The sequence below is a fragment of the Stylophora pistillata genome, chromosome 3 (assembly GCF_964205215.1).
Source record: "Stylophora pistillata chromosome 3, jaStyPist1.2, whole genome shotgun sequence".
NCBI classification, from domain to species: domain Eukaryota; kingdom Metazoa; phylum Cnidaria; class Anthozoa; order Scleractinia; family Pocilloporidae; genus Stylophora; species Stylophora pistillata.
In genome coordinates, this window is record NC_142521.1 from 9,846,049 (window position 1) to 9,866,688 (window position 20,640).

A 20,640-nucleotide genomic window follows, 5' to 3' on the forward strand; every position below is an offset into this window, starting at 1 on the left:
CCCTCACCCTGCTTTATTAAATAAACTATGATGATGATGATGATGGTGATGATGATAAACTGCTTGCCTTAACACGACGCTTTCTTTCTGCTGTGAGTTTCAGTTTTTCCGAAACATGTTCATGAAAACTCGACGAATCTCCAGCAATACACAAATGGATTCAGGAAGGAATTGACAAAACCAACAGTATTTGCGAAGTCGTATGTAACTGTAATTTCTGTAGTATATCCTTGCGATTGATGCGTAATTCCTGTCACCAGTATGCAATAAAGGTATAGTTGGAGCATGTTTTCTGCGCTTAAGCTCATTTGTGTTGATTTGGACACTTCTCTGTTGCTCATGTATCTGACGCCGGTGTCGTCGAACGATCTTAATGCGCTTGCGAGTATATTTAACGAGACAAATTGTCAGTAACACTCTGCGAACTGTATCGTAGATGAATAGTCAAAGCGAGGAGTCGATAGATGCTAATTGCATATATGGTGAAATAAGACGCAACGGCCGTAGTCCAGCCACAGAAAGAAATTCTACATGACTGTGAAGTTTGGCGTGCCACAGGGATCCGTTTTGGGTCCTACCTTGTTTTCGTTGTTTTGCAACGATTTGCCTGATATAGTTGGGGATTGCAATGGTGATATTCACACGTATGCTGATGACACTACGATTTACGCGGCTGCGTCTTCTCCTGATATGGTCGCTGTTATCTTGAACGTTATCCTTCAGAAGTTGTATGACTGGTGCTGCCTTAACCGCCTCATACCCCACCCTGGTAAAACCGAGTATATGATTTTAATGCGTGGCCGGTTTGTTGGGCCGCTGCAACCAGTGTTGTTGGAGAACAGTGTGGTCACTCAAGTTAAATCATCTAGGTGTTTAGGAGTAGAAGTTGATAGTGACCTTAATTGAAACGCTCATGTAAAAGAGTTGATTAAGTCCTTTTCACAAAAGTTGAACTTTCTCAAGTCCTTGTATTTCTTACCTACTACAACGAGAGCTGATTTTTATTTTAAAGTAATTCTTCCATCTGTCAATTACCTATGGGTTGATTGTATGGGGTTCCTGCGGCAAATCGCTCTCTGATGAGCTGGAGAGGATACATGTACGTGCCGCAAAGATCATTTATGGCTTCGATTGGTACACACCACTGTACACACCTAGTAATTTGGTCTCAGCCAAATGCAATTGAGCACACTGGTAAAAAATACGAACATAGATTACTTATCTTGGCACAGGACTGTTTCTATAATTTTTTACCCGCTCCCATTATGAAGCTGTTTACGGAATATGAGTGCAACTATAACTTGCGTTGGAAATTGACCTTTTTGTCACCAAAACCAAACTCTGAAGTTCTTCGTAAGTCCACCTGTTACAAGGCCAAATCTCTATGGAATTCTCTTGAGAATCATACGCGTGCAATATCAAGCAAAAGCTTATTTAAAAAAGTTCTAAAACACAAAACCTCATACGCTTAGTTAAATTTATTGATGAATAATATTTTAATTAATTTTTAGTTAATTGGGTTAATTTTCAAATATTTGACCGTATTAGGTTAATTAGATCAATTAAGTTCATTTTAAATCAAGGTTCATTTAGTAATGGTTAATTTTTAAAAACACGACCATATTAGGTTAATCAGGATAATCAGGTTGATTATTAAATACACGACCACATCAGCTCTGCTGTAATTTTTATCGTGTTTAAATAAATTTTGTTGTTGTTGTTGTTGTCGTTAAGTATGGTAACTATTCCCACGTGGTCTAGTGGTTAGGATTTGGCGCTCTCACCGCCGCGGCCCGGGTTCGATTCCCGGCGTGGGAATGAGTTTGCGCATTACTCTTTTTCATCTATTTTGAATTATGAATAATTGCCGTGAAAAATCACGAAACGAATAATGTCGACTTAGTTAATGCCTTTTCCAAATAACAAGTATGACAATAACATTTCTCGTTAATGCAGGCAATGCAAACTTCGAGCTAGTTCCCTGAAGAGACCTGAGCGCCGTTAGGAGTGCTATGAGCTCCTTGCACTGCATATAAACTGTGTCAGTTAATTTACATGATGTGTTTGCCCTGATCGACTGATTTCCAATGCCGCGTCTCCATTTATTTCGAACCTCTCTCACCAATCGTCATATAAAGGTTGCGATATATTTTCCTTTCTGAAAGTCAATCGCTTGCTTTCGAAAGTAAAGAATTGACGTTGACTTATCAAAAGCGTATAAAAGAATTTTGATAGCTTTGATAACTGCCTTCCTTTTTTTTTTTTTTCAATTTTAACGTTGGCAGATGTTAATTGATTGGAGTAAGTTCTCTTAGAGTGACAGAAATCTCTGCCTTCAATATCGCTCTCCCAAAATGATATTTATGAAAGTTAATCATTCTTCTCAAATATAAAAACAATTGGCATTGACTCAACAAGGAAAAATATGAATTCTGAAAGCCCAGAGAACTTCCTTAAATTTGGTTTTTTTCAATTTTCAAGCAGCAGGTCAGTACTAGTTGTTGGAGTAAGTGTATTTGAGACACTCTGTGCCGTATAACTTGCCCGCTCAAAATGGTCATTTAATATTCGGTGTTTTTCCTCCTTTTAACATATAGTTGAAATTGAGACACAACGTGTTCTTTCGAAAGTAAAATTTCTATTTTCGGCCATATTTATTTATATGTTAAGATGGTTAACCATTCCGTTTCAGTTTTCTCGAATGTATCCGTTATGAATTCAACCGACGCTATGAAATGCTTTTTCTTCGAAGGATATCGCACGTTAACTGGTCAGGAGGTTACGGCAAGTATTATATCGTGCGTAGTTAGCTCTCTATTTGCTCTGTCTGCGCTACTCGGAAATTTCATTGTCATGCTTGTAATTTGGAAAACACGAGAGCTTCATACGCCATCCTTTGCTTTGTTATTTTGCTTGGCAATCTCTGATTTCCTTGTTGGTTTGGTTGGCCAGCCCTCGTTCGTCGCATTCAAGATAGGGGAGCTTTTGGGAAATTTCAACGGATATTGTAAGGCGCGAATGATTCAGTTTTTTTCTGGTTGGATAACTTCTGGCGTGTCTCTCCTAACCCTAAGCGGAGTTTCTGTCGACCGACTTCTCGCTTTAACTCTACACTTGCGATATAGAAACACGATCACCGTGCGACGTGTTTTGGTAGCAATGACTGTAGTTTGGCTTTTTTGCATCATTGTTGCCATCGTCAGGTTTTGGTTTCGAAACTGGCTGATTTTGCCTGTTTCTACAGCTGTATTGGCCATTGCGGTGACTGCACTTTGCACTGTTAAGATATTTCAAATTGCAAATAGACATCAACACCAAATAAGAGAACAAAACCGATCAATGGTTGACTTACAAAACGAACAAGGCGATGCATTTAAATGCAAAAGGTCAGCTATTACGGTTCTTTATGTGTATGGCTTAATGCTGGTGCTCTATCTACCATTTATCGCAGTTAGTGCAGCGGAAGCATTTCACGGCTATACGACGTCATTAAAAATCGGTTGGGATTACACGACCACGATTGGTTTCATAAATTCGTCGGTGAATCCTGTTATTTATTGTTGGAGAACTAAACAAGTACGTCGTGCAATAATAAAGTATTTAAGAAAGATAACTCATGGAAACAACTCGAAGTAGCCGCTGGAGAGTCTGATCAATAACCTTGGTAGACTGTATGGTTTTTGACTGACCAACATCTTTGTTCTGTCACATTTTGTTCTATTTTGGTACGAATGGTCGGAAGCAAAAAGACCCAAGAAATCCTTTACTTCTTCTCAATGACAATATTGATATTAGCAGTAGGTATGGATATGTTCCACCAACAGATGGTGTTTGGCGTCTGTGGTCTTAGAAATGGTTAATATCAATACAAATAGTGTCTTGAGTTCGGGTGCTAATGTGGTTGTCTCTCATGAAAAAGGACAAACAAGATGAGGCAAACGAGTACATTTTGCACATTGATGTTTGAATGCGAAGAAACTTTACTGACTGATCCCGTGCTCTGATGTCTTTAAAACAGAGACAAGACAAAGAACAAATGGCTTGTGGAAAAAAAAAAAAAAAAAAAAGAACTCCCAAGCTAGGAATCGAATACGGGCCGCGGCGCCGTGAATTCACATCTAAAAACGGGTGAAAAAAAAAGAAAAACAAATTAACTTGGATATAGTAATTATAAATCCGCCGTCACTTTCAAATCACCTGTTAAAGGGTATCATCAAACTGACCTCCGTAACAGTCGGCGCCAACTCAAAGGCGAAGTCTTGCTTTTAACTGAGACGCCATGAATGCTACGAACCTTTTTTTTCAGTTTGATTAGTGCATAATGTACATAGTTTATATTACCAACAGTGTTGTTCGATCAACTTTCATCGACTAAACGAGTTTTTGTCAATTGCCCTCAATGTGAATATTGTTGTCGTCCCCTCAGTTGTGAATAGCAACTTATCACGATGGTCGGTAACTAAGGAGTTTTCTCCCGTTTGTGCGGGCTCATCTATTGACAGCGGTTTACCCCCAGTACCTGTCTTGAAGAACACACGTAAAAAATATGGCGGACCAAGGGGAGCTTGTGCAATTAGATTTAAGGGCTAAAAACGATAGATCGGAGCGAGAAGACCTATTTTGGAACACCAGTACTGTAGAAATGAAATTTTCCGTGGAAAAAGTATGGATAAAGTCCGTGAGAAAGGCTAAAAACAAGCCAAACTATGGAATGGGGGAGATGGATTCTCTTCACGAGGAGGTGTGTGGAAATAAACTCGAACTTTCTGGACCTCTCGTCGATTCATATTTGCGGGAATTAGGGGAAAGCTTGAAGCACAAGCAAACTCACTCAAAGGCAACTGGGCTCACCAATCCAACAACTCTTTTTATCCCTTGGATGGTATTCAGACACATCATGACTCTTGCTCGAGGATATGGCTGTGAAGTTGATTTATCAGGGAAAGGGAAGAAAGTGGAAATTTTGATTAAAAAGCAGGCCTCCGCCAGAAAAATATTTTGTCCTTCTCGATTCTCTGGGCAAAACTATTTACACAAGAGGAAATTCAAAAAGCAGACAGACGGGAAATATCACTATGCAGGGCGATCTTCTGTAGTTGTTACAAAGAATACTCCTATTACACTACGCTACAATATCACAACAAATCGTTTGACCCTTTCTGCTTTTATTCAAAGGTACAACGAGGAGGATTTTGCTATTGATAATCAAATACAAAAACTTATGAACATTGAATAGGTCTGCATTTTTTTTCTGCAAAACAAATCTTGTTTATTTCGCTTGTATTATGTTGTGAAGTAATAATGTTTTGGTTCTTTGGTTCAATCTTAATTTTACTTAGTCTTGTGGTATGGTAATGTATGGTAACGAGTTTTGGACGAAAGGAAGATAAAATTGAAAGCAAGGACAAAATTGAACCACAACATGTATTTATCACTGGTTTATGTCACTAATTTATTAGGCTTGTAAGTTCAAATATCTATTCAAATGTTCTTAATAAAAAGAAAGAAAAAAAAACCTAATGATGGTGATAGATACTATAAAATTGTCAGCATTTTATCAAAATTGCCAGTACATTAGCAAGAGAAAAGGTTAAGGGAATTAAAAAAATCCCCCTTAGGGAAAATGCTTTGATATTTCACCAATTTCACTCAGTTACAATTAAGGAAATGTATGGATATCAGTGAGGAGAATTTGCAGGTGGATATTGAGACTTAGAGGGTTTAAATAACTAGAGTGGCATGAAGTAGCACTGTCAGGAGAGCAAAATCAGGCTGTTCTTGATGCTTTAGAAAATGCTGTTGGTTTTGTATTGTGTTGTAAGGGTGGGTAATGTTCAGTATCTTTTCAATATTTTGTATGGGATTATTTCTTAATGCACTTATTATCAGCAACACCAGGAAATGACTTCTTTGTTAAGTGCCTTAAATCAATAATATTACTTTTTTTGTTCACAAAGGTAACATTTGGGGCCCTGTGACTCATGTCACTATTGACACTTTCAAGAAAGTACATACATGAATATCATATTAAGACTAGAGCTGCAAAATTATGATCTTATGAAACATATTTTTTCCAAATTTGATACTTAATTACAGCAGTTGTGTTGAGATGGACAGATCCAGCTTTAATTTTTCCCCGGAACTCATCAATTCACTTTATTTAAGCTCCTATGTTAGAGTTATCACATATATACATACACTATTTTTATAAAATTTGGATCAATGACATAATATTCATTATAATAATGAAAACAATAATATGAATGATTTAGAACTAGGCTTTGTGATTTTCTCCTTGAAGTCCCCTCAATTTTTTTTTTGTAATAAAAAGGGACATTTATGGAATGATGAATGTCTAACTAACTTCTGCTGCAAGAAGCCCTTCCAATCTTCTAATAAGATGAGCTTTATCCCCAGTTAACGATGCTCCTCTTACACGTAGTTCTTCTTTCAGTTCCTTGACATTCATCATTTGAGGGTTAATCTTACTAGATGGCCTAGCCAGTTGTTCTCTTGATGAGTGTGCAACCTTTTGATGAGACTCAAGGAGGACCACATCTGGGAATCTCATTTCACATGTTTCACACCTGATTGGCTTAAAGATAGCTATAAGGTTTTCATCTAACTTCATTTCTTGGGCACACCTTACAATATCTTTAGACTCCTCACAAAATGAACAAAGGGAAGCTTCATCTCGTGATCGTCCACACTCACAGAAGTTAAGGGTATCCTTGCAGTGAGGTGGAAGTCGAGACTCAAAGTGGGATATGTAGGTAGACGGCACAGGCTGATGTTCAGGCAAATAAAATGCCCTGACATAATTAGTGCGCATTAGCTGCCACCACTTACCTACATTGCTTGTTGAGCGAGACCTATTGGTTAAATTTAGGTCCTGCTTCACACCTGAATGCTTTGATTCCTTTGCCTGCAAAGAAATAATACCATAACCAACCTTGTACTGTCTGTAGAGCAATTCTGCATGGTAGGGTATGGCATAGCCGATTGTCCAAACTGTTAAGTTAACAGCATCTGGGAAGAATAGAGAGATAAGGTTGAAGTACATGGTGCAAGAGTGCTTTAGTTGATTCATTCCAACTGAATTTGCCTCAACCTTGCTGAAGAGCATCCCAGAGTCTCGGAGATACTGAGCTGCTTTACCAAGGGCCAGGCGCTTAACCCTCTGAGGACCAGACTCATCATTCATGCAGAGGGCATCAATTAATCTAAATGAATACCTGGCTAATGAAACAGCTTGTTCACCTATCAACCTTGTAGCGATATTGTTGCTCCTTTTGTCTTTGTCATTGTAGTGTTCCCTAATCTTTCTTGAAAGAAATGCTAACTGACAGCCTTTCCTATCTGAATTACCTCTGACGCTGCCACTTGCTGCAGTACTACCTATTGCTTGCTGAAATACCTTATGTTGCTCTCTAACTAGTTCTGACTGCCTAACTCTATCTCCAGCACCCTCGGGGTAACTTGACAATATAGATGAAGCTGTTTTTCTCTCCCGAGGACTATCCTGAACGTGTAAAGGTGAACTCAGAACCTCTAAAAAGTCCTCAATCAAATCTCTCTGTAAAGCTTCACGGTAGATAACATTTAGCAGATGCTGCCAAGCATTAATCTCACTATGCACTGGCTCTGGTCTTTGACGATCTGCAAACTCACCAATCCTGGGATAAACAACTTGTCTAATTCCATTCTCTGCCATGAAAGATAATTCTTTTTCATGCTTCTTGGCTTGACTAAGAGACTTGCTTAGTGATTCTCGATACTGGTTTAGTTTTAAAAGATCTGCTTTCCTCTTCTCCATGGAGGGTGGTTTCCAGGTATCTGAGAATGAATGTCCTATACATGCCCCCATAGTACCCAAACTACCTTTGTGAACAAATGCATAAGGGGAAGGGTAAGTAGCAGCCTGATTTAACTCGCCATTAGCCCAACTTTGCCAAGACTGATCAGCACTAGGTTGAAACTCTAAGGTACACTGCTCACCACAAATAGTTAACACATTACCCTCTAGCATTAACATTTCCTCTGTGTGTTGTTTCCAAAGGTCTTCCATTACCCTGTCTTTTTCATTTACACTTAGGCAATGCAAAAGATATTGAAAATCCCTACTCCTAACATGATCCCCAAAATTCCAAACAGTTAATGACCCAATAGACATACTCAGATCACTAGTTTCTGGGGCACCATCATCAGAAAACTGTACAATAAAATGATTGGTATTTTCATTAAACCAGATGAGCTGGTTCCTCAAAAAAGGTAAACGCAAATGCAAATCAAGTATCATGAAAACTAAACCAGTGACAGTTCTAGATACACCAGAGTAATTGGGAATTGCACATACATGCCCTATATCTAAACTCTTTACAAACTTGTCTATTTTCTCATCTGATGCTATACGAGGAATAGTAACATTCACACCTGCACACTTAACATTCCTGGGTAACCAAACATCTTCTTCAGCATTAAACACAGAACTTTGGGTTTTACAGATTAGTTGAAACTTTCTCCTAGACAAAAATGCTTGATACTTTATAGAAACAGCCTGCTTTAAGGCTTCTTCACTGGTTCCATACTCTTTCATTGCCTTCCCAAACACACCCTGTAAAAACCGACCCCTTTTATAACAAGTTATTAATTTTTCCATGATCTCTTTTTTTGCACATGATGCAATAAAATCCCAAGCACCATAAATTGCACCCTGCTCCCCACCATGAATAAATTCTAGGATATTCCTAGTTTCCTGTCGCCGTCTATATCGTGTGCTTGATTTAGGGTTGTTAACCATTTCAAATGTAGTTGCACTACTCTTTCTACGTGCCTTGGCATGATGCCTTTGTTCCAAAAGTGTCTTAACTTTCTCATACTCTTTCACAATACTGTCTAACCTCCCCTCCAGCTCTCTAAGCTCCTCCTCAATCGCCTCCTTCCGCCTTTCTACTTCCTCTAAAACATAGAAAATAAAACTATGTAAGCTTATGTTTGTCGCATATGATAATGAGCTTACTTAACTTATATGACACAATATTTTAAGCCACCAAGCGGAAATGTCTGCTATAAAAATGCATGTGGATCGACAATAGAAAATGATGCTGATATACATGTTTATTGAGTGGAGGCACAAACAGATGTTTAAGGATATATGCACTGATGTATCTAAATTTAGAACACGAAGTCAAATTCAACCTGATTCAAGTCTTGTTGCATTAGCTCGCTCTTCTACTTCATGTATCTTTCTCTCCTTCTCTATTAGTTCTGATTCTCTCGCATGAACACTAGCCTCCCTTTCCTCTACACGAATTTTCTTCCGATCACAATCATTTGTGATAGCTTCAGCAGCATCTCTAGCTTCCCTCTTGATCGCATTTCCCACCTGTATCGGAGAACGGTTCCAAAATGGGTTTACAACCGCTCTCTTCGAATCGCACCTGCCAGAGTGATAATTGCTTTTACTGCACTTTCTGCTCTTCGAGCACAGTTTATCGACTCTAGAACAAACAGAAACAGTTTTGGTATAAAAAGGATTATGTCGCGAATTTCAAAATGGCGGACGGTGAAAACTGTTTTTCAAAATGGGGGTTTAAACTCGTTCTACATACCTGCTTTCCTCTTCTTCTTCGCCACATTTCGACGCCATTACGTCAATTTACATTCTGAGTTTACGATGCCAAGGGTTTGTGGGATATATTGCATAATAATAAGCAAAATCTCTCTCAGACAGGGGTCCCACAGGCTTTTTCGTGTTCGTGTGAACCGAATAGAGAGAATATACATAAAGTTTTAAACTCAAATCTTTATTTTTGTCATGACAATACTTCAGAGGTAGTTATAATACAGATTCATGACTGTATGTGCTCTGTAAAACCACCCCTAAAGGTTTTTTTAGCTTTTTAGTGAGTGGGATATACCAGCCTATATTTCGAGTACAAAAAGCCGGAACACACCTCCCTTGCAGTTTTCGGAAAATTAAAGTATTATAATGTATGCATACGTGTTATCAAAGGCAATGGGCATGAAATGAGCGCACTCTACACGCCGCGATTTATGTACATAATTTACATCTTATTAAGTCTGGAGAAGCCATTGCCGAAATGACGCGTGATCACGTGATCAAAGTAGCGTCCTGGAGGAAAATTCCCTAGCAACCGACCATCGTGTATGCAGTTCGAAGGTACTACTCACCCCAGTCCTACTCTTGTTTAATATAAACTAACTAAAGGAAGCGTTGGAATCACGAAAAATGGTTGATATAGATTTCTTCCCGAATTTTTTGTGCACTCGATATGAGTCGAAGATAAATGTTGTTGAAACGACACATGGACATTATTTGTTACCATAAGTTAGACTCGCAAGCTTACGTGAAGATTGTGTCTCATCGGCGTTCTTAATTTTCTGTAAAGATTAAAATTGCAAAAGAGCCAAATTATTTTATGAGTTAGGAAACAGTCAGAAAACAGTTAACATCTGGCTGATGTTTTCAACAAACGTGCAGGACCTATTTCTTTACAAGTACAAGTGCATTTAATTTCCATCACCTATGACAAACCAAATGGAAACAAACGTCGATTAGTTTCTTTTTACACTTTGATAGTGAACTAACATTTAAACAGTGTGTAAAATCCTTTTTTCTGGGAGCAGCTGAGGATCTCATAACATGAACGAAACACTAACATGCTCCTTTTTGGACATCAATTTGGATCAAACGCTAGAAACTCAAATAGCCAACGTCGCTACATGTGTCCTAAATTCAATGTTTTCCTTGATGACAGTCGCGGGAAATACCACTATTCTGATTGCAATTTGGAAAAACCAAGAACTGCACTCGCCGTCGTTCGTTCTTTTGTTTTTTCTCGCTTTTTCGGATCTTCTCCTTGGACTCATTTGCCAGCCATCTTTCGTCGCGTTCAAGGTCGCCGAACTAAGACATGACGTCAGTTGCTCTTGCCTCTCGAGAATGATTCAGAGTATGTCTGGATGGACAACTTCTGGGACATCTTTGTTGACTTTAAGTGCAGTTTTACTGGACCGATTATTGGCTTTGTCTCTTCATTTACGATAGAACGCGATGAACAGTTCCTCGTGAGTTCGTTGCTTGCGTCTTTGTCTGGATCTTTGCCATCGCAGTTGTGATATTGAGGTTCACTTTGATAAACTGGGTTATTCTCCCTTTGATCATATTGCTGACAACATTTCTCGTCACTGCGCTGAGTACCTTAAAAATATTTATGATTGTGCGCAAACATATTCGCCAGATCATTGAGCTTCAGCAAAACCTAACCGCTTCTCACACTCACAGAGCCCAAGTACTCAAGTGTCGCAAATCTGCAGTGACTGTACTTTACATTTACGGTCTCTTTTGGATTTTTTATGTTCCTTTTCTTGTAACAATGTTTATGGATTCAGTCAACGGGTACACGATAACAAAAAAAATCGCATATGACTACGCGGGGATTGTAGTTTTCCTCGATTCTTTTTTTAATCGAATTGTGTACTTTTGGCGCATCAGCGAGATACGACAAGCCGTAAAGAACACACTTCGGAAAGGCAGAGTCTCCTAAGAAAACAACACTTAAAGCGACTGACTTTGGTGACCTTACAGACGAAGTTTTCCCTCAGCTTTAGTCCATCAAAAATATTGCATTATCAGTAGGAAGCGACACGAACACGTAAATTTTGGTCAAATTTAATACACCTCTTGAAAGATGAAAGCCTCCGCACATTCAGATAATTAACTTGACTGGTCTTTTCGCCATTTCAAAATTAAAGTGGAGTCGAAAGTTCTAATGACCAATATTAATTTATATGTAAATGTCATTGCAGAAGTTGTTGCATGAATTGTATCATTGTATTTATGAAAGGGGGAAGCACTGAGTTTTTCAGTTTTTTTTCTTCGATCATTGTTTGATTTGAGATCGGATTTTGTGCTCTAAATGTCTATGTTCTTGATTGGTTGTGCCATTCAATTTTCTATTTTTTGATACTAAAATAGAAGGTTTCCTCTTTTCCATGTTTACCCCTCGGACTCGACATCTTACCCCTAATATAAGATTATTTGGCAAAGAATCCCGCCTCTTTTGAATCCTCTGTTGCCTCAGGTGTGAATTTTACATGCTAAAGCGAAATAGCGTCTTAAAGAAACAAAAATGTAACATTCACACGTTGATGCAAATTTATGAAAGTAGGGAAAGCACTGTCTCAACCACGAACACTTTGAAAGTTCTTTGATTAATATATACTTGTTACTGAAGAATCGCCAAAGCCGATTTCATTTTCAGCAATGTGTTTCTGAAGACATACAAGAATTGAAGAACAGAAAATGATATACTTAAATGTAGCTGCTGAATGGTAGCATATGGCGTAAGTGAAACAATCACTCCTGTGAATGAAGGGTACTGAATCCTATCAAACTTCGAGTGCATATTTTTCTGGACGATGAAGCATTTCTGAGTTCACCAATTGTTAAGCACTTGATAAGGTTATAAAGCCTTCCAGAAACTAAAGTTCTCAGCAGAGCCTTTAGTAACTTTTAGGACACGTTCATGCTCTCCAAACTTTCCACGAATTACATTTGTCATCGAAAGATTTCCTATATTGTCAGCCCTTACCTTTTCTGAATAAGGAAACCTTGTGATTCTTTTTTATCGTTTGATAACGCTTTGATAAAACTTTCCTGCCTCGATCCAATTTTAAGTGTGAGTAATTTTTTTATCATTGCGCAAATATCTAACCTTCTACCGGCTTTAATAATTCTTTTCCTTGCTCACGAGGTTTTCCAAAGATGTATTTCTCCTTTTATAAATAAAAACTGTTATTGCAATATAAATCAAGTAAAGTGCATCAAGAATAAATGTAAAGGAAAACGCGCATTGAATAGAAAAAATGAAGGAAACTTACAGCTCAATATCTTATGTCCTCGAAGTTACTCTCGGAGTCTGGTCTCCCAGAATTTCACGAGATTTAAAGAGTTTATCATCGAGAAGGGTTTGATTCTAGAAGAATGTCAATAGCTTAAAGCGAGAATACCCTATTTATATTTTCTTGTGTATAAACTCAAAACGAGAAGCTAGCTTGGATTTATTCAGTTTCATCCTATTGCAAAGTTTGTTTGCTCAGTTGTGCTACTGTTAGGCATGTGGAGGAAATAAAGGACTACTTGTTCAAGTTTTGTTGAAATATCCTTAGAAACCTGCCTGAATGCCCGGATACTCAATAAAAATAACATCAGTTAACTGAAAGTTAATTTTTTTTATGCCAATAAATGTTTGAAAACGAATTGAAAAAGTCATCAGTACCATTGAGCACTTCAGTGGAGCATGTGGTAAATTAATATTTGAATACGTAATCTAATTGAAAGGAAGCTCCTCAGACAACATATATTTTGAATGTTAATATGGGGAGATACAGATGTTCTTTGGTTTCAGATAAAAGCTGTTGATTTGCGGGCGCCAGGAGTCCCTGCAGGCGCATAATGGTGCAGGACGGCGAACATGACATCGCTCTAAAATCTTGATCAACACATGTTACGTAACTTGACTGTCACAAAAGGTAAAACTGCTAAGAGGTCCAAACCAAAGGAACATATTTGCATTTAACTTGAAACTAAGCCTTGGCAAGTGGTCGATTGCGACAGCGGAATCGCCATGATTACAGCCAACTTAACGTGTTTTTTCTTTGAAGTTAAATGGGAACAAGACGAAGTAGAAGAAACAGCAAGTGTGGTGTTATGCGTTTTATGTGCACTGTTTACAATAACTGCGATATCAGGAAATGGTATTGTAATGTTCATTATATGGGAAACACGAGAGCTTCATTCACCATCTTTCGTTTTGTTGTTTTGCTTGGCCATGTCAGATATTCTTGTCGGATTGGTTGGTCAGCCATCCTTCGTTGCATACAAGATAGCAGAGAGCCTCGAATCTTTCAGCGCGTATTGTAACTTGCGACTGATTCAGTTCTTTTGTGGATGGATAACTTCTGGCGTGTCTTTTTTGACCGTTAGTGGCATCTCTGTCGACAGACTTCTCGCTTTAACACTCCACTTGCGATACAGAAGCATCGTTACGGTTCGACGAGTGATAACAGCAATGATAGCAGTTTGTCTAGTTTGCTCGGTCGCGACCATACTAAAGCTGTGGTTACAAAAGTGGATCATTATCGCGGTTATCATTCAGTTATCGGCGATGGCAACTACCGCCTTTTGCACTGGTAAAATTTTTCGTATCGTTCGAAGGCACGAGCGTCAAATTAAAGGACTAAATAATGCAATAATCAGTTATCCACACCGCAAGAAGGATATTAACGTAGTAAATTGCAAAAAGTCGGCCATGACAGTAATTTGTGTCTTTAGCTTGATGTTGATGTTTTATCTTCCTTTCCTCGTCGTTATGGCTGTAGAAATGATCATAGGCGAAAGAAAGTCAGTTAAGGTCGCTTACGAGTGGGCCACGTTGGTTGTCTTCATTACCTCTTCAGTAAATCCCATTATCTACTGCTGGAGAATGGAACAGATTCAACGTCGCATTAAAACATTGTTTACAAGAAAGGTTTAATAATAATGATATTTAAACAGGAAGCTCTCTCACCCGTAGGTGATCTACAGAGAGGTCCTGATCCAAAATATCATTAAATTTGTTAGGGTAACTGATTACCGGCAGAAAGATAATAACCACGCTATTTCCGCGAAACACAATTTATTTAACTGTAAACAACGGGAGGTAACTTAACATGAGATAGCGACCACTCTTGGAACAATCCAACTAAAATTAACTATGTACTTATCTACGCTTATCTGACCACAAGCAAAGAACTGTCCTTCCCTTTGTCGAAATCTCCTGAAGACTTCCTTCGACGTATCGCACTCCACGGTAAACAGCTCTGGACTTGACAGCAGAATATCAGTCACATCCGAACGGGAAAATCCCTTTACTTGTCACTTGTCACTTGTCACACAATATCGCTTGTAGATCACAAACAGGGAACGAAGTCCCAAATGACAGCAACAACCTGACTAGCGAGCTGTTTCAGTATAAGCATCCGAAGAGAGTCTAGAAGTTTCCAAAAGTAACTATTTATAACCATTACAATAGTAACTATTTATAACTATTACGGTAAACTCTATTTTTAAACTGATGAGTTACAGTTCTAGAAAATTCTCGAAACAACATATTGCGTGACATCGACTTTCGCGAACTTTCCAGACAATTCCGATCCTTGTAACACTCCCCCTCTTCAAAGAAAGAGAAAGTTTGTAAAACTTTCTTTGATATATTCTCACAAATTGTTAAAAGTAAGAACACAAATCGCAGATATTAAAACTAAGCTATGGATTAAAAGATTTAAAAAAAATTATTTCTAAACTGACATATAGTGCCAGAGTTCTCCAAGTCACTGTCCAAGGCATTCCAGTCTTTAAAGGCATGATAACAGGTTCTTTGTTTACCCCAGTTCCGTTTTACTGATGGTAGTCTAAGATGATCTTTGCAACAAGTGTTGTATCTATGTACATCGCTGTTTCTAGATAATTCCAATTTGTGAGATGTAATTCCATTCACGCATTTATAAACATACAAGCAGCGATGGAAGTGCCTGCGTTGTTTTAAATTTAACCAGCCGAGCTGATTGAGAGCATCGGTTGCAGAAGAGTACAATGGTTTATCTAGAACAAGTTTTATCGCCTTATTTTGCAACACCTGCATATTGTTCATTAAGACAGCGTTATCCTTACCACTCCATACCATATCAGCATAATCAAGGATGGGAAGGACTAGGCTTTTGTAATAAAGCAGGCGTGCATTATGCGGCAACAAATGCTTGATCCTACGCCGAAAGCCCTGATGTCTGGTTCACTCATGGCCAAAAATTCCGGACATTTGAGCCCGCGCATAAGCAGCGGGCCAGTTAATCAATTTATGCTAATGAGGCAACATGGCGTCTTCGCGAAAATCCCGTGGTTGACAACAAACAACATCATTCGTTTTCCTCTGTCGTTTTATACGACACTGCCACCCACACAAGAAATAGGGGAAGAGTTTTTGATGTGGAGAGAATTATTACCCGGCGAAAATGTAACTCGGTAAGTCTTGTTAGTATTCTTTTACTCGTCGTGTTTTTATTATTCACTGAGTCGGCAAGTAGTTTCTCACGTTATTGAGGTATATATTCTGTATATAAATGTGATTGTAAGGTTATGATTACTTGATGAAATGGAGAGGATGGCCAGTGGAAGCTTGCAGCTGGGAGCCAGCTGAAAATCTTATTCCGGATTTGGTATTAAGTTTTATTAGAGATTGCAATCTTATTTTTCTAAAAATAAAGAAAAATTAACAAAGAAGATTATTACGGAATTAAGCAATCTTTACTAATTTTTCAGATCTTTTTTGAGGCCAACTCAAATCAGCGATGAAAGGCTTATAGAAGGAAGTCGGCGATTTGCCGTTGGCATGCTAACTGGTCTAAAAAGTTCCTCACAAGTCTCACCCTTTTATATATGCGGATCTGGAATTGGACATATGGCGCTTTGTTTCACATGATAAAGGAATTCCTTCAGAACACCGAGGGCATTTTTTTTTTCAAATAAATGACTTTACAAGGTTCAAATACCTTCCCAAACGCTCGTGGTACTTTTTGAACGAACATGGAGAGGGATTTGCCATAGACTAATCCCGATTAAGATAAAGCCCGTGTTGTCATGGTCCCCAGTTCATCATTTTAACAAAGATGAGATACTCTACAAAGTTCCTAGGTATCTCTTGGAGAAGCTATGTGTTGAAATGGCAAAAAAGCCATGCAACTTTGAGAATGTTTTTATGTATTGTAGTGTTTTTGTCTCAGACTGCCCTGCATCAACAGCATAACAAGTGTGACTGTGTAAAATATTCCATTTTGTAATTTGTTAGTTTGTGAAATGAATGGAAACTCATAGGTCCAACCTTTAATCTAATAGTTGATGTTTGTTTAATAAATTGTCAATTAAACTCAGAGCATATCTTTTGTGGCATCCCATTTATTGGACTTCTGGGGGCGAATTCTCTGGCACTCATCATTCAACTTTTCAACCCCTGTGATTGATTTAGAATCCAAAAACACTTATTTTGTGAAGCAATTTGTGGCTTACATTAATTGAAAAATGATAATTGGTTGATGTGGTACATGTATTCTGTGGTAAAGCGTGATCAATATTTGTTTGACTTCTTTAAATCTTTTTTCTCCAAAATAGTTTTCTGTCAGCATCTAATGGCTTAATTATTGCACCTGTGGATGTTTGCCTTGAAAATTATTCTGTGTGATACCTCTCTGATGGATGAAAATTTAGAGAGAGAAGTTCATACATCTAAATTGATTTTTGGTCAGTAGGCTATTATTTTTCAAATTTATGGCCAGTCTTCTTTGGTTCTCTGGTTGTTGACTTATTTTGTTATCCACTGATTGAGCCCATTTTTCAAATTTATGGTCAGTCTTATTTGGTTCTCTGGTTGTTGACTTATTTTTTTTTTAACCACTGATTGAGCCCATACCTTTTAAAGAAACAACTCCTTTGAACTTCCTGGTTTTGATATAAATTACTCTAGATCAAAATTAGTGTCCAAGCTTTTCAATGTATGTATGGAGTTTATTATTTTCAGTTACAAGACTTTCAATCTTTGCTTTTGCCACAGTAAGGTCTTCACTGGTATCTTTGTTGGAAGCTTCATATACAACAATTTTGTTGTAAAGCTCTTCACAACGGGTCTTCAAAACTTCATTTTCATTTTCTCTCAATGCTGCATCAGCTCCATCCTTGATTCTTTTCTGTCTGCCCTAAGGGCAAGCTTAAGTTCGCTCGGCTGTATATCCCGGTATGATTTCCCTTTTTTTCTTTTAAATCTATATTATTGACCTCCCCACAGATGCCCTCTAATCTACTGCAATCCTCCTTTACTTTAGCTGAATACTTCGCAGCCAAGAAAACATTTAGTAGATTAACATATCTACAGCTTATCTGGGGTGTTGATGCAGCTTGCTTCGCTTCGTACAAGTGTCGCAAACAGTCATATTTGATCGATATTTGATGATTACTGTCAAGAGTATATCTTCAGAGTAAACACTTTGCTAGCGAACATAATTTTAAGCAACGATCATTCCCGACCGTCACTAACAGCGTTCTTAAACTTCTCCACATCAAGTAAATTAAACTTGTCTGACAATTACATGTCATTGAATAAGAATAGCATCTATTGTGTTATGCCTCATTCTTTAAAGCCTCCCGACACATGTAAATGATGTGGACGGGTATTCTGAAGTTGCTCCCAAAATTTTCACTGAAAAACAAGCATTCTAATGCTGTAGGGGACTCTGGGATATGCCTTAAGCCGACGGTAAAATTGGTCAGCAAACATAACGATGTAGCTTTAAACATTTGCGGGAAAAAGAAAATATATTTCCTCTCCACTTTCGGAGCAACTTCAGAATACCCGTCCACATCATTTACATGTGTCGGGAGGCTTTAAAGAATGAGGCATAACACAATAGATGCTATTCTTATTCAATGACATGTAAATGAGTGGCCGGGTATTCTGAAGTTTAGCCAAATTTTGATACCAAACATGGCAGGGTTTGAGGCAAAATACGAGTTTTTTTGCCCAAGAATACGACATGTGGTTCTCGGATCAACACAAACGAGATGCTCGCGTGACATTTGATATCTTTGCTTTGGGTAGAACTGATTTGTGCTTCTGTAAACTGATTTTAAAGGCAATTAGCAGGGCGAAGAAATCAGCATGGAGGGTGAAAATAGCCCTTTTACAGTTCCCGGCGCCATATTAAATGTGTAACTGCGCAAACATGATAGCGAGGTTAGTGTTGAGTCGCGTTGCGAGTTCTAGTGAGAGTTTAGTGAAATGTGGTGGTGCTCTGTCCTTTTCATCGAGATATTTCGACAATGAACGATACTTTCCCTACGCAGGATATTCCTCCTTCGGAAAGAAGAGGAAGACACTGTGCCGCTTTTTGGTTGTGCTAATAGCTTTTATGACACAACAGGCAATCCAACAGGTCTGCATCTCTTCTCGTTTCCGAATGACTTCCAACAGTGAATCAGATGGTGCAATCTCCTGAAGCGCCAGCATGGAAAGGACGGATTCTTCATCACAAAATCAACTTTTTTGTGCTCAGAACATTTCAAAAAGAAGACGTGCAAAAAAACTTGGGCAGGTCGCTGGAAATTGGTGAAAGGTTTATAATGTTTGTACGGTTGTTTTGTTGCTTGGATACCGAAAGAAAATGCCTGCTTTGATTTTCGGTATTGAAGTGTTTATGCTGGGATTTTTTTTTTTTTTTGGGGGGAGGGGGGGGGGGTTTCTCCTCATTAAAAAGGTGATATTTATATTTCTTTGTGCACTGTGGTCTTATACGATATCTGTGAACTGAATGTAAAATTATAAAATTGTAATGTACAATTAAAATGTAAAATTATAGATTTATAAAATGATGAGTTTAATTATTATATATATGGGCAGAACCATCTTGACTTAACTGGTCAGTACCGAAAAAACTATGGAAAATGCCTGCTAAAAGGGTTCCGGTAGCAACTGTGACAACTCATGGAGAGTCATTTGAAGTTGAACAGGAATTATTTCACCAAGAACTTATAGCACCTGTGTCAACTGTCAATGCTGTTTCACCTTCACCAGCTCAAATTTAATGCTCAAATTGATTTAGGTGTAATCTTTCTTTACATTAAGAAACATTAATATTAATGTTGTTAGTACTCAGGGAAAAAAGATGATGTTGGGCTTGTGAAATCAAGATAACGTACCATTGTACATTGTGTAAATAAGGGAAGTGATTGACATGACAATAAAACGCGAGTTAAACTATGTCTTTATGGGAAGGAGCTTGAAAATTCTATTCCTCAAACATAACATTTCGAAGAGCCTATTGACAATATTTAACATTGTTATTCACAGAAAAAAAAATAAACAGTTCTGTACAGTCTAAAATAATCCTAGTTGTTGCATATTGAGCAAACTCTTGCAGCATATTCTTGTGAACAAGTTCTTGTGATGGAAATGGGAAAGGTTCTTTCAGCTCCACATAGTTAAGATTAATCCATGCAATGCAGATTCTGGTCACCAGGCTCTTGCTGATCCCAAATCTATCAGCAAGATCTTGTACAAATAACCCAGCCTTTAGTCTCCTAAGTATGAGCAAAAATTCATCCAAGAATGACAGTTTCTTGAAGGCCCCAGCCTACTTCTGTTATCATCTGTTTGGTATGGCTGACTCTCTTTTGACAATTTCTCTCCTTTCCAGTACTGCATCTTTGCTAGCATTGGTTCAATAAAATTATAGAAGCTTATGAGTGCTCCATAGTTTGGGAATCCAGTATAAAATAGAACCGCAGACTCATCATCTTTAATTTTGTCAATTGAAAATTGGCACACCAGTAAATATCCCTCTCATTTTCAACTTTACTTAGTTTTTCTTTCAAGTCAGCTAATTGTACTTGCAGTAGCTCTATTTCCCGTTGCAGCTTAAGGACATCTAAATGTTGCAGGGCTGGTGAAGATGAAGCAGCATTGACAGTTGAAACAGCTGCTTTAACTTCTTGGTGAAATAATTCCTGTTCAACTTCAAATGACTCTTCTTGAG

General features: G+C 38.1%; 2 protein-coding genes, 2 long non-coding RNA genes, 1 other non-coding gene and 1 pseudogene across 6 annotated transcripts; 5 read left to right on the top strand and 1 right to left on the bottom strand.

Annotated features, from left to right (window-relative positions):
- The first annotated feature begins 1,746 nt into the window (after positions 1-1,746).
- Positions 1,747-1,818, top strand: Trnae-cuc (transfer RNA glutamic acid (anticodon CUC)). The gene has a single exon. It is a non-coding gene; the product is annotated as a tRNA-Glu (tRNA).
- An 855-nt stretch (positions 1,819-2,673) lies between these two features.
- LOC148734451 (trace amine-associated receptor 1-like) lies at positions 2,674-4,438 on the top strand. Its single transcript, XM_088754358.1, has one exon. It carries the CDS (start codon positions 2,713-2,715, stop codon positions 3,634-3,636), a length of 924 nt encoding a protein of 307 aa, XP_088610484.1. The 5' UTR covers positions 2,674-2,712; the 3' UTR covers positions 3,637-4,438.
- Positions 4,439-4,441: 3 nt separating this feature from the next.
- On the top strand, positions 4,442-6,277 carry LOC148734452 (uncharacterized). Its single transcript, XR_015999016.1, has 2 exons — positions 4,442-4,741; positions 5,176-6,277. It is a non-coding gene; the product is annotated as an uncharacterized LOC148734452 (long non-coding RNA).
- On the bottom strand, positions 5,149-9,698 carry LOC148734453 (uncharacterized). Of its 2 annotated transcripts, XM_088754357.1 has the most exons (4): positions 9,612-9,698; positions 9,199-9,500; positions 7,672-8,958; positions 5,149-7,029 (listed from the first exon to the last, which is right to left on the bottom strand). In XM_088754357.1, the coding sequence occupies exons 1-4, from the start codon at positions 9,647-9,649 to the stop codon at positions 6,356-6,358; spliced, it is 2,301 nt and encodes a 766-aa protein (XP_088610483.1). In that variant the 5' UTR covers positions 9,650-9,698; the 3' UTR covers positions 5,149-6,355. The 2 variants fall into 2 exon arrangements, with proteins under 2 accessions (XP_088610483.1, XP_088610482.1); XM_088754356.1 differs by having other exon boundaries at positions 5,149-8,958.
- Positions 9,699-10,175: 477 nt separating this feature from the next.
- On the top strand, positions 10,176-11,693 carry LOC148734454 (melanocyte-stimulating hormone receptor-like; annotated as a pseudogene).
- Positions 11,694-14,562: 2,869 nt separating this feature from the next.
- On the top strand, positions 14,563-16,991 carry LOC148734455 (uncharacterized). Its single transcript, XR_015999305.1, has 2 exons — positions 14,563-16,084; positions 16,382-16,991. It is a non-coding gene; the product is annotated as an uncharacterized LOC148734455 (long non-coding RNA).
- Positions 16,992-20,640: the final 3,649 nt, after the last annotated feature.